Source organism: Talpa europaea (assembly GCF_964194135.1).
Source record: "Talpa europaea genome assembly, chromosome: 15".
Taxonomy (NCBI): Eukaryota; Metazoa; Chordata; class Mammalia; order Eulipotyphla; family Talpidae; genus Talpa; species Talpa europaea.
Window position 1 is genome coordinate 73,705,656 of NC_140083.1, and position 13,239 is coordinate 73,718,894.

Below are 13,239 nucleotides of genomic sequence, written 5' to 3' on the forward strand. Positions count from 1 at the left end.
TGGGGATCGAACTCATGCTGTAGTGGCTGGCAGTAGCTTGACAGCGCTGTCTTTAACCCCTGCGCCACCAGGGAGGCCCCTGAATTTCACTTTTAAGATAAACATACTCCATCTTCTAGCACTGTGATCTAAAGTAGTATGACTTGTTTTCATTGGGGAAAAGGAAAGTGAATGTAGTAGAGAAATTATTCCCAAGAAAAGGAAGAACATTCTAATAAGTAAAGCTTTCCAACCCAGAATGAATATTCCTAGTAAGTAGCAAGTTCCTCAAATAACTGGTAATGAACAAAGAGGGGTTAAATGACCACCTATCAGGGATTTTATATAAATGATAGAATGGCACTTGATGGTCTCTAAAATTCTTCTAATTTAGGATTCAATAATACTATGGAAATTTTCAGGCTATCACCTAATGATAGAAAACACAAACACAGATTGGCTTTTCTTAATCCGAATTGTATTCTTTGGTTCTATTAGCATTTCATGGGCAGAATTTGCATTCTGAAGAGGATTCACAGTCTTCATTAATACAATGTTTTTCTCTCTAGTTTCAGACTCATCTTCTCCTTATTAGAAAAAAAGTTTTATACCTTGAGAACAACTCTTAGAAGCAGAAGAATAGGCATGTTCGGCACAGAATGAAGGTGCTGTCCACATGTGAGTCACCACCTCCTCAGACTTGATGGGAATTTCTTCATCACAAAAAAGATTGGGTTCCAGACTACTGGAAGACTTCACACTGGCTGTGTCCTGAAGAGGAAACAAAGGGGTATCAGAATTAGAAATGCTTATCCTATGACAAGGATCTGAATGTAGGCTTTCAGGTTAAAGCTTCCAATATAACACACTAAAAAGGACCTTATTTAAAAAAAAAAAAATGCTATTAAGTAAGATGGAAAATGTACTGGGGAGAAAAAGAGCAACTGATCACAGTTTCAAGCCAAAAGGAAAAAAACAGTTCAAAAAGAATCCATAGATAATAAACCTTTAAGAAAATGACTATTAAATAATCTAATTTCTACATTCCACAACTCATAATCTATATCCACAAGTTAAGGAACATTGACCATCTACAAAAAATAAAATGGGCTTAGGGAAAAAAAGGTTTAGATGAGACATAAACCATTTAATCCTTTCTAAAGGTTTTCAGATTGCTAACTGCTCTCACCAACTGCAGTTACTCAATACAATGAAAATTCAAACTACACAATCTGATAGCTCTAATTAAGTCTCAGAGGACTCTTTCCTGTAGTTAATGTCCACAAGTTCCCCTACAGTTAACTTCCACAGCTTTGTCAGAGTACAATCAGGAAAACAGAAATCACACCAAATATTTCAACAGGAAGAATAATAAAGTGAACTTGTTAAATGTATATTAAAGGCTTGAAATACCAAGGAAAATACCAAAGTAATGGCAAGGTAATTGCAAAGAAAGAGTTACCATCCCTACAGCTTACGGTAACAAAAGAGGAGGTAGTTAACCTACAGGCTCAGTGAAGAAGGTATGCTGAGTTGGGATCCAGACCTCTGAGGAAGAAATGCTAATCAGTTAGTTCTGCCATCTCTAACAGTATAGTTGGCTGCGTGTGAATAGCAACTAGAAATTGGAACCAGTTGTCAATGTCAAGATTAAAAGAAAAAAGGCATGATGACAGCAATTAATAAGAAGACAGGGGAAAAAAATCGTGTCCCTTTCTCAATGTTCAGGCCTTTTAATTTTCTTTAATGCCCTCTATTAGCAAAAGGGAGACTGCGAAGAATAAAATGTGCAGGGCAAGGATTGGCAAACTATGGCCTGTGGGTCAAACTCAGTTGACGCCCTATTTTTTGTATGGCGTGTGAGCTAGGAATAGTTTTTACATATTTAAAGAGCTGTAAAAGAGAAAAATAAGAACATTCAATAGAGACTGTATGTGACTAGCAAAGCCTAAAATATCTATTAATTTTATGCCATTAATATAATCTTTTTGTATTTTATTCAATACACATTATTATGTATCAATATAATACATACTACTTTACAGAAAGCATTCATCAACCCCTAGTGTAGAATCCTCGGCCCAGCATCAGAAAGGAGTAAAAAAGAGTGGATTAGGCGATGAGAGACAATAGTTTAATGACTAACCCAACACCTGATTCCCTTTATAGTGTACATGAAAAGAGTTACTGTCATCCTGAGACTAAACTTAAACATGATACTTAATGTCTATCACTGAGAATTTAGGAGTAGCAATAGGAATTTAGGAATAATCTTCTCTACTCAAGAATTTAAGTCTTTCTAAAAAAGCACAGCAGGAAAGTACTTTAATTCCCAAAGGCGTCTTCTCACTAACTAGAATTCTCTCTTTTGACCTTGAGTCTACTCATGTCATTGTAACTCATGCTAGGGACTTTCTATTCCATTTCAAAATAGAAAGGACAAAGATCAGAAAATAATAATGGAAAGTAATGATAGATAAGAAGAATTTTTTTAAAAAATAACTTCTTGGGCCTCCCCGGGGGCACAGAGGTTGAGTGCTGGGTTGCGAAGCTGGCACAGCCTCTGCAGCACCGGTTAGATCCCCGGCCACCGGGCGAGGGTCCCACATGGTGTGCAGACCTCGCCTGCCACGCCCGCTGCTCCCCTCAGCAGTGTATTTCGTCAGTCTGCCTGCTCTGTTCCCAGCTCTGGTGAATTCTCTCACCCTCCCATGCTTCTGACTGTACCCAGTGCGTGTATAAATAAATAAATCTAAATAAATCTTTAAAAAAAAAAGAAAGAAATTGTTAAAAAAAAAATTACTTCTCCAAGGTGACATATAATATGTGAAAGAAGCTCAAGACTAACTGTGGTAGGTCAGAGATGCATTGTCAGCTCTAGAGCAGCTATGAAAAAGTAAAAATTAAGTATATTTAAGAAGCCATTAAAGAAAAAAAAAATGAAACATCTTTAAAATTTTAGTTAACCCAAAAGAAGGCAGGAAAAAAAACAAGAGGAACAAAACACAAAAGAGGCTAATGAAAAATAAGATGGCCAACTAAATCCAACTATGTCAACAATTACACTCAATGTAAATGGACTAAACACACCAATTAAAAGACTGATATTACAATACTACGGAAATAAAATGCAAAAAAACAAGACCCAACTATATAGTTTATAAATATATTACTTATGCATGCATATTTATAAACTGAAAAGGACCCGGTTACATATAATGTCCATAAGAGACACATTTTAAATACAAAGACACAGTTTGAAAGTTAAAGAACTGCTAGGTAGCAAACTTAAATTACTCTCCCTAAGGAGGAAAGTTATAGCTCTGTCCCTCTAGTGGCAAATATGCAGGAAAGACAGAATTAGCCTCTCAGTGAAAAATGTATTTTATAGAAGTATGTTATTCTATCTTCTGTATTAGAGAGGACTAAACTCTCAGACAAACCTCCTCTATTTCCACCATTGCTTGGGGCATTCAAGTGTTAACAAGGATGGAAGGAAAAATGAAAGAACTTAAGTGCTAACTCGTCTTTCTCAAAAATAAGCAATTACTGGAATACACACACAGAAGAACTTCCTGGGAGGTTAAGTTACCAATGTTTTACATTATACTTTCTGATGTGTAATCATGCACATATTTGTATTTGCAAAATACAGGCTGTAATACAGATGGAGAGTTTCAAATAAAGGTAAACAATATGCCATAAAAGGAAATAATCAAATATTTGAGAAATTATCTCAAACACAATCCCAAAAAACCCATGACAGACTCTGCTTCATTAAATATGTATTTGGGCCTCCCCAGATGGCGCAGGCAGTTGAGCGCAGCGCTATGAAGCTGTCCGCAGCCTCTGCAGCACTGGTTTGATCCCGGCCGACTGGCTGGCCAGCGGGCGAGGGTCCCACATGGCGCCGCAGACCTTTCCTGTCTCGCCCGCAGCTCCCCTCAGCAGTGTATTTCATCAGTCTGCCTGTTCTGTTCCCTACTCTGTCTCTGGTGAATCCTCTCACTCTCCTGGGCATCTGGTCTGTACCGATTCTTGTATAAATAAATAAATAAATAAATCTTTTTTTTTAAAAAAATAAATATGTATTTTCCTAATAACTTTCTTGAATTGTTGCTCAGAGTATTTTAGCAGTGATCACAGAATATTAAATGCAAAATGAAGTAATCAAATAACACAAAGCACAAACACCTGTTCTGAACATTTAAATGCAACAATAAGATTGTCAGTAAGAAAAAGTGACATTTTTCTATATAACTACTTCTTAAAACTAAGGGGACCCTTTCTCAAGCAAAGATACTGCAAACTATTTTAAAGATAAATTCATGGGTACAATTAGGGACATCATTTAAAAGGAAAATCATTAAGATAACTGCAAATAAACTAGCAAATAAAATTTTCATTAGAGAGTAAATCCTTGCTTTGTGTGAAAACACTCAAGAGTATAATTTTTTTAAAAAGATTTATTTATCATGTAAGAACTGGGATACAGGGCAGAGGTGTGGGGGGTGAGAGGATTCACCAGAGACAGAGTGGGGTACAGAACAGGCAGATCTACTGAAATACACCGCTGAGGAGCAGTGGGTGAGTCAGGAGAGGTCTGCTGTGTCATGTGGGTCACCTTCCCAGCCGGGGATCGAATTTCTGCAACAGTGACTTCAACAGTGGCTTCAGACAGCTTCACAGTGCTTCATCTTAACGCCTCGCACCACCAGGGAGGCACCAAGAGTGTAATTTGTCTTAATGCAAAGATACTAACATGAAGATAAATTTGACCTTGTATTATTGATGTAAGTCTTACCATCATTTCCCCACTCTTCTAAGCTGTCAAACACATTACTAACACTATAACAACTTTAGTTTTATCTTTTGCCTTGCCAAAATCACTTACTAAACAGACTGTAAGCTAAGGCTCCCATATCCATTTTACAAAGGACTATTCCTACAACCATATCAAATCACAATTTTGGTCCACTGCCCTGAACTACTGAAGTACTTGTAATGTTTTATTTTCATAGGTTGCCAATCTACTTCCAAGCAAAATCCAACCTGTTTAGGTATTCTAGAGTAGTGACTGATACATAATATGCTAGAAAAATAACAAGTTCTGGAGGTATCCAAACTATATATGATAAGCAGACATTTCTAGTATTCAAGCAAAACACTACATAACTTAAACCTGGCATGAGCTACACTCTACCTCAGCTGTTCCTGGTCATCTTATACAGCTTTGTAAACAAAGGAGGTCACTAATTTCAGGATAACAAGTGCTTGGGAGCTTATTTTAACAGGCTAATTCAAGTTTCAACTTCTCTCAAATCTTTATTTCAAACAACTAAAAACTTTCTCATTAAAATATATCTCCTGGGTCCATTTTTATCCTGAGTAATGTGTTTTCGAAGACAATTTACAAGTATCTATGATGGATGGTTTTAATTTTACATACTGGGAGTTTTAATGTTGATGGGATTATTAGTGTTCTAAGAATGAACACTACAACATTACCTATCTGATCTGCATACGAAAAAGACAAAAAATAGTTGAGGGGTAGGGAAAGCTCTTGACACATCTTTCTTTGATACATCAGCATACAATCACCCTAAGTACAGGCACAGATTCTAAACAGATCAACAAATAATAATATAAAACAGATCAATGAATTAACTATAACCTCACAAGGACTCTGCCTAGATCACTATGTTAGTACTAGATAGAGACAAAGGACTTGCTCCTAATATGAAGTAACAACAAAAATCCATCAGGATCCAACACAAAAGAAACTTGCCACAAACCTTCTCTTCATCTCTAGTGTGGTGTCATTATCAAAACAATCTTACTGAGTGTAAATAATTTGTTCTAACTGCAACTGTAACTCTGCAAATTCAAATTAATGGCCCACAACAACCCATCACTAAATGTTACATTCTAATATCATCCAGATGAGAATCAGAACAAAAGACTAAAACTAGAACAGGATTCTTAAAACACAGCTATGAAAACTTGAACCCAAATAAACAAAAAAACCCAAAATTAGCCATGAATGCTTTCAATAACATAAAAGTGTACTTTTGCTAGTACTTCTAAGCCATAAGAAGTTACAAAGTGAGGAAAATATTTTTAAAATTCCAGTCTTTAAAAAAATTTGCCCTGGTGGGGCAAGGGATTAAGCACTGCACTATGAAGTATCCACAGCCTCTGCAGCACTTTCCATCCCTGGCCAGGGAGAAACCCACAGCAGCAGACCTCTCCTGACTTGCCCTCTGCTCCCCTCAGCAGTGTACTTCGATCAATCTACCTGTTCTATTCCCCACTCTGTCTCTGGTAAATCTCTCACCTCCTGTATTTCTGGCCTGTACCCCGGCTCTTGCATGCATAAATAAATAAATCTAAAAAAAAAAAAAAGTTTCATTTGTTTAGTTTTGAAATGTTATTACCATAAACTGAGGATACACAGATTACTGGTTTTGTCTTCCACTTTGTTTGACCTCAAACATCAGTGCTCAGTATTAATAGCTTTTTTTTTAAACAAACTGAATGATCAGTTATGTACCCATACAGTCTGTCCATTTAGTTACCTTCATGTCATATCCGTATGTTTCCCGGATGTCTTCATCAGAATCTGTTTCCTCATCATCATAGTCCACTGTTTGTCGAGGGGAAGAGGATACACTGCTCACCACACGATTAAAAGCAGACTGCTGGAAACTAGGTAAGTGTCCCTAAACAACAAACAATTCCAAGATAAACAGGGCATACCACATAAACATGGGTAATTAATAAATGCTTAAGACCACCAAAAGTAATGAACACTCAAAGTAGCTAAAGAGTTCAACAGTTAGTACATATCAAATTATTTGATTATGACACCAAGATCCACTTGAAGGTTAGTATTTTACTGTAATGACCTAGTATGTGTAGAAAGCGCCATCAATAATATAGTTACTGGCAGCTCACTGTTGTTTTCCTAAACAACTAGTAAGGTAGATTTGATTTACTATTTACACATTGACCAATATCATACTGTGTTAGAAAAAGAAAATCCTAAAACTTGCCTGTAAGTCTGGATTAGCAGCTGCTTTTTGGAGTTCTGCACTGATGATCTTTTCAGTTTTTTCTCGAGCTGCCTGTTCCACCATACGCTGACTCAACACAGAAAGTTTGGCCAGGGCAGAGGACAATTCATCTGTGGCTAGGGCCTGCCTTGCTCGATCTTGCCAACTCATAGCACGTTCTGTCAAACACTGTAGGGCCTCTCCTTCAGGCAACCGAACAGGCAATTTCTGAAGGGATACCAGGAGTGACAGAATAGTCTCTAGCCTTGGCCTTCGAGACCGCATACAAAGAGGGCAAAGAAATTTTACTTCTTTGGCCTGCCAGCTAGACCCTTTTTTCTGGGAACTTGATTTAGGAAGGGGAACACAGCTGTTATGGAACCAGTCTTTGCACAGCTCACATTGTAGCATAAACCCACTGGCTGTCTTGCGGCAAATGCAAAATTTAACTTCTTCTATGCGCTCCAATGACATCTTGGCTAGGTTGGCTGCTCTGAGGGAATGCATGGCTTCAATTTCTTTTTGTTCCCGTTCTTTGAAAACTGCCACCTGTATGCAACAAACATTTAATTGAAAGGAGTCATAGTAAAATACTCCAGAAACACCATATCCTTAAAGTTAAGGAAACCATGTCCGATTTATGGTTTCATGACCACAAATGTATTGCCTTTCAAAAATAAAGAAAGTTGTCACGGGCCTCCCCTGGTGGCGCAGTGGTGGAGAGCTGGGCTGCAAAGCTGCCCGCAGCCACTGCAGCGCCAGTTCGATCCCCGGCCACGGGCGAGGGTCCCACATGGTGCAACAGACCTCTCCTGCCACGTCCGCTGCCCTCCTCAGCAGTATATTTCATCACTCTGCCTGTTCTGTTCCCCACTCTGGCTCTAGCAAATTCTCTCACCCTCCCGTGCTGCTGACTGTACCCAGTGCTTGTATAAACAAACAAACAAACAAATAAATAAACAAATAAATAAATAAATAAATCTTAAAAAAAGGTTTTCAATCATTTGGGGCACCTTGCCAGTTTCCACCAAACACGCCTTATATGTAGAATGGGTAAAGAGCTACTACTATATTTGACAATTTATAGATTCTTCTGTAGGATCAGTAGAAAGACGCTACACTTTGAAGTCAAGCAACCTGGGTATGAAGCCTGCCTCTTATACTTTGATCTGTGACACAAGTATTCTGAATCTCATTTTCTGAAAAATGAGGATACTACTAACCTTATTTTGTTGTTTTAAGGACTAAGTAAGATAACACATGATCTTTTTCACAAATCTTTCCCCTCTGTAAAGCAGCAAGAGCAGCTCTCCTGCCCACCTATGACTATGCAGGTGCCCCTCTTTTTCTGCTTTTCCTAATAAACCTGTCCTTTCAAAATTTAAAAAAAAAAAAAAAAAAGATAACACATGAAAGTGCCTAACTTGCTAACTTGGTGCCTGGCACAAGATAAAATAAATATTACAGGATCCCCTTGTAATTCATTCCGTGAGGACAAGTTATAAACAAATCAACTTCTAGTTATTCTTAGAAGGCTTCTCCAACTCATGGAGAAGCAGAATAACAAAGCCTGATGACACAATTATAACAATGTCTTACTTCAAAAAATAAAAGAAAATTTAATTATCGTAGATACTGTCAGTGCATTTTCCTTTTAAACTCTGATAAGTCTGAAACAATTCTGAAATAATTTCCAGTCCTACTTGTCTACCAAGATTAATTTGTTAGGCAGGCATTCTAATGAAAAATCACTTCTACTGGCCTCAAAATAGAATCACTGGTAGGCAGAAACAGCCATGTTGAGTTATTTAATGTATATAATTCCCTACTATTACATCCTACCCAATTAATTTTTTTCTTTCTACTCCCTTGGGCTCCTTAACACATTCCTCCCACTATACAGGAAAAAACCCATAATTCTAATTACCTATAAATATTTTATTGTGCAATTGTGCAATCACTATACTGCTACTATGAAATGAGAAATATTTTAAAATAGTAGCCAGTATCAGTCAGCTGATACAATTCCTTTGAAAAATATAATGGTATTAAGTGTCACAAAATGCTATTAAATTCTAATCCAGAGCCTCCCTGGTGGCGCAGCAGGCTGAGCGCAGCGCTATGAAGCTATCTGCAGCCTCTGCAGAGTGGGTTCAATTCCTGGCAGGCAAAAGAGATACCAACATGGACAGCAGACCTCTCCTGTCTCGCCCACTGCCCCTCCACAGTGTACTTCAGTCTGTTCTGCTCCCCGCTCTGTCTCTGGTGAATTCTCTCACCCTCCTGTGCCTCTGACCTGTACCACAGTTCTTGTATAAATAAATATATCTTAAAAAAAAAAATCTAATCCCATTCTGAAGACTGAAGTAATTTGAAACAAAGGAAATAGTAATTTGAAAATATGAAATAATTTGAAACAAAAGAAAAGGCTATACATGAAGTTTATTATTATCCAAAACAGTGAACACCCAGCAACAACCAAAATGGACAATTACTATAGACAACTATTAAAACAACAAAGGAGACGGGCCTCCCCTGGTGGCACAGCGGTTGAGTGCTGGGTTGCGAGGCTGCCCGCAGCCTCTGCAGCGCCGGTTTGATCCCCGGCCGCCGGTGAGGGTCCCACAAAAAAGAACAACAACAACAACAACAACAACAGGACACATGGAAAAGACAAATTTAGAGGGCAGAATGGTTGATTTTTTATATACTCTGATCACAAATATTAAAAATTATGTGAAATATGTATGACAAGGCAAAGATAAAGAGAGCATATAAAGTAAGTGTTACGAATATGCTAATATCTTAAGAGATGGCTGTATTCACCAAGTAAACTTAAGACACAATTTCTTACCACCATCGCTGTATCTCTGGTCTCCTCCAATCCTTCTTCCAGATCACTCAGAGGCTCAAGATCCAGATCCTTTTCTTTCTCTTTTTCTATTAGTTCTTTTACTTTTTTCCTCCTATTTTTACCACTCCCATAAATACCAATATCAGTCCGTGGACTTAGTACCTACAAAAAACAAACACTTGAGCTCTGGTTTAAAAATAAAAAATCTTTTAAAAACTGAAAAAAATAAAAAGAACCATTTACTGATCACTTAAGTCGGCATTTTCTTATGGACTTTATACACATGTATCCAATCAATCCTCACATCAACCCTTTGACTTATTATTCACATTTTACAAATAAGGGAAGACTGAAAAAGGAAACAACTTGCCTAGGGACACAGAGATTTGCCAAGTCGGGAGTTAGTCCTCCCTGATGAAATCATCTCATGCCAAAGCCTATGCTCTTAACTGCTATGTTCAAGATAAGACCAATGAGTATTCAAATTTGTGCTTCTGAGAAATAAGCTCTTTCAGTGATAGAGTCCAACAATAATAGAGATAAGATCCAGGATGATTGCCTTTTCTGGACACAGCACATGAAGAATGAGAAATAAGTCTGCCTAAGGCTCCAGATTTTGGTGAATCTTTGATATCACCTAATAGGAAATCTTGAATAATCAAGACCAGATAAATTGAAAACAACCCCCACCAATAACACTACTACTTATAGATGCTGAATTATGAATTTTTCATGAGGTTGTTGATGTGCACTACCCTTTACCTGTAACAATGTATGGCTGGAATTTTTTTTAAGAAAGGTCCGCCCAGTTCGTTCTCTCCACGCACGAGCTGCTGCTACTTGTGATTCTACCTGGGGCAATGCATCAAGACGCACAGGAATAGGGCGTCCTTTAGCAGATAAGCTCTCCAGCTGCTCCAAGTAAGCATAGTTGCTGCCACTCTGAAAAACAAAAGTATATCCTCATACAACTTGCATTCTCTTGCAGTCTGGCAGTATACTGTTACAAGACCTTACAAAGATTATAGTGCTAGATTTTTTATTATTCTTTAATCGTAACTGTATTTCTTAAGTAGAGCTTCCAATGTCCCTTTAAAAAGTTTTTTGCACATTCATACTGTCAAAGATTTTTGTTTTGTTAAGAAACCAGTAAGAAAACAAAAAACCAGGTCAAAGGATAATCTAAAGGACAGATATAAAAATGTTATTGGGAATGAGGAAAGGAATTTGCTGCTAGGTGAAAACAGATGTTTAACATCCCACGGGACAATAAAATCATCTTTTGTAAAGTGTGGAAATCAACTGCTCTGTTACAGACAAACTGAACTGTTTTTCCACAGACATAATTCCTTTATATTACTATCATTTAAAAATAACTGACAGCTGTAAAACAGCTTGGCCAAAGAAAATCCAAGGCATACACTCCTGACATTACATAATCCTAGAAGGTTTGCTGGCTAACATCCAGTATTCCACTGTAATCTTTTGCTGTTTCAAGTCTTTCACAATTTTTCCAACAACTACAAAGCAGTATTTTAGTTTTTAACAACCACCTCCATTTTAAGTTACACAAACACAGATCAGAATGGATCACGTCCTCCTAAATCACAATGTTTTGATATTTCCATGTAATAAGGTCACTGTTGTTTTGCTATTTCATATACCCCTTTAAATTTACCAAGTAACTCAATCATTACAGGAGATAACAAGTAACTCAAGGAATTTGGCATGAACACCTGAAGAAGGTTGGCAGCCTGTAGAAAATAATTTGTAAGTACCTTCCATTGAATAAATTTCCCAGCAGACAGAAAACATAATCATTTCTGAAAGAGACTATGTATCGAAAAAGAAAGAAAATACACATATCCCCATTTTATTGTTATCGAGAAGCAATGAAGGAAAGGCAGAGTGTTATACACAAAATATCGAGGATCCACTTAAGTGAAAGGTTATTTCCCGCTTGTTAACTGACTCATTTGTCTGTAAATTCATTTAGAGTTACACTGAAATGTGGGAAAATAAACAGGCAAGAAATGTAAGGAAAATCTTAAAAAAGGTTTTAGTCCTAAAAGATACTATAATGGCAAATTTAAAACACTATCATACTAGGATAAAAGCAGAGAGCTAACTGGAAGGTAAATACAATTTTAGATATAGAGTCAAGAAATACATTATTTACTATTACGTGCAACTACAATCATTTGACTACAATATCCAGTAGTTAAACATAATACTATATATACCCTAAAGAGTTTGCCTGTTAACAGAAGCTGTCCATTTACAGTCTACAAGTCATTCTTCCCACTGAAGGGAAGGGCTTGGTGGAGAAAAAGTCCTTCAGTATTACAGAAGAAACACACGACAAGTTACCTATACTTCCTGACTTAGTATTTCAGTCATAGCTAAGGATTATTAGATATTTGAGCACAGCTAGCTGCTTGAAATAGGTCAAGATGAAACAGAAGAGCTGTTCTAATAAAAAAAGATAATTAAAACAAACCAAAAAATAGTGGTAACTAAGGAGGCCCTAGAAAAGTCAACTGGAAAGACACTAAAAGATGCGTTATTAGAACTTAACACCTAGATTATGTTTGATTTTTAGGTAAGCAGTTTGGTAGAAGAGTTGATTTCCATTTTCTTTGGGTACAGGTTTTAAAATAAAGAATATGTATATACTAGATACTGTAAATGCTGTTTACTGGTTTTTACAAGCAGACTTTCATATCCAGCATTTATTTCACTGTTATGTATTACAGACATAATATGTATCTCCAACTAGAGAAAATCTATTTTGAGAGCTAGATTCCTATCCTTATACTCTTCCCTTACATTTCTGCTCTCAAACAACTAGAACAGTACCATTGAGTGCTGTGGTGTCTAGCAAATGTTAATTTCATTTTGTCTCTTCTTTAAAAAGCAATTCATGCCTATGACAAAAGATTTCAAAAAATACAGTGCAGAATAAATCTCCCCCATAGCTAAATGTTAAATAAATTCCATAACCTTTCATAGCAGGGAGCCAACTGAAGCAAAATAGTGTTTAAATAGGTAATATTTAAGTACAAAATCAGATGGAAGGATGAATTTTAAGTACTATAATTATTTTACTATGATTATTCTAAAGAATTAAGGCTTCACAGATTCATCTGTGAATCTTTCAGCATTATTCAATGGTAGGAGGATTCAGAAGTCTCATTACCTGAATAGCTTCCACTTTAACTGTCCATTCCCGAGCCTTTTGTAAGGCTTCTTTCAGGGACAACACATTGGGTAGAAAGGCTGGAATGTTTTTAGCTTCATTCACAATGCTTTCTAAACTTGCCACACTGTGCCGTGGTCTAAAAGAACACA

At 37.0% G+C, this 13,239-nt stretch overlaps 1 protein-coding gene across 1 annotated transcript in view; it reads right to left on the bottom strand.

The window, feature by feature from the left end:
* Positions 1-13,239, bottom strand: part of KDM5A (lysine demethylase 5A) — a gene marked incomplete at both ends in the record, with an annotated part of 74,277 nt that overhangs the window by 10,870 nt on the left and 50,168 nt on the right. The window contains 6 exons of the mRNA XM_084256212.1: positions 591-750; positions 6,558-6,701; positions 7,035-7,583; positions 9,889-10,050; positions 10,651-10,830; positions 13,088-13,226. Coding sequence (XP_084112338.1) covers positions 591-750; positions 6,558-6,701; positions 7,035-7,583; positions 9,889-10,050; positions 10,651-10,830; positions 13,088-13,226 — 1,334 coding nt within the window. The remainder of the gene's footprint in view (positions 1-590; positions 751-6,557; positions 6,702-7,034; positions 7,584-9,888; positions 10,051-10,650; positions 10,831-13,087; positions 13,227-13,239) is intronic.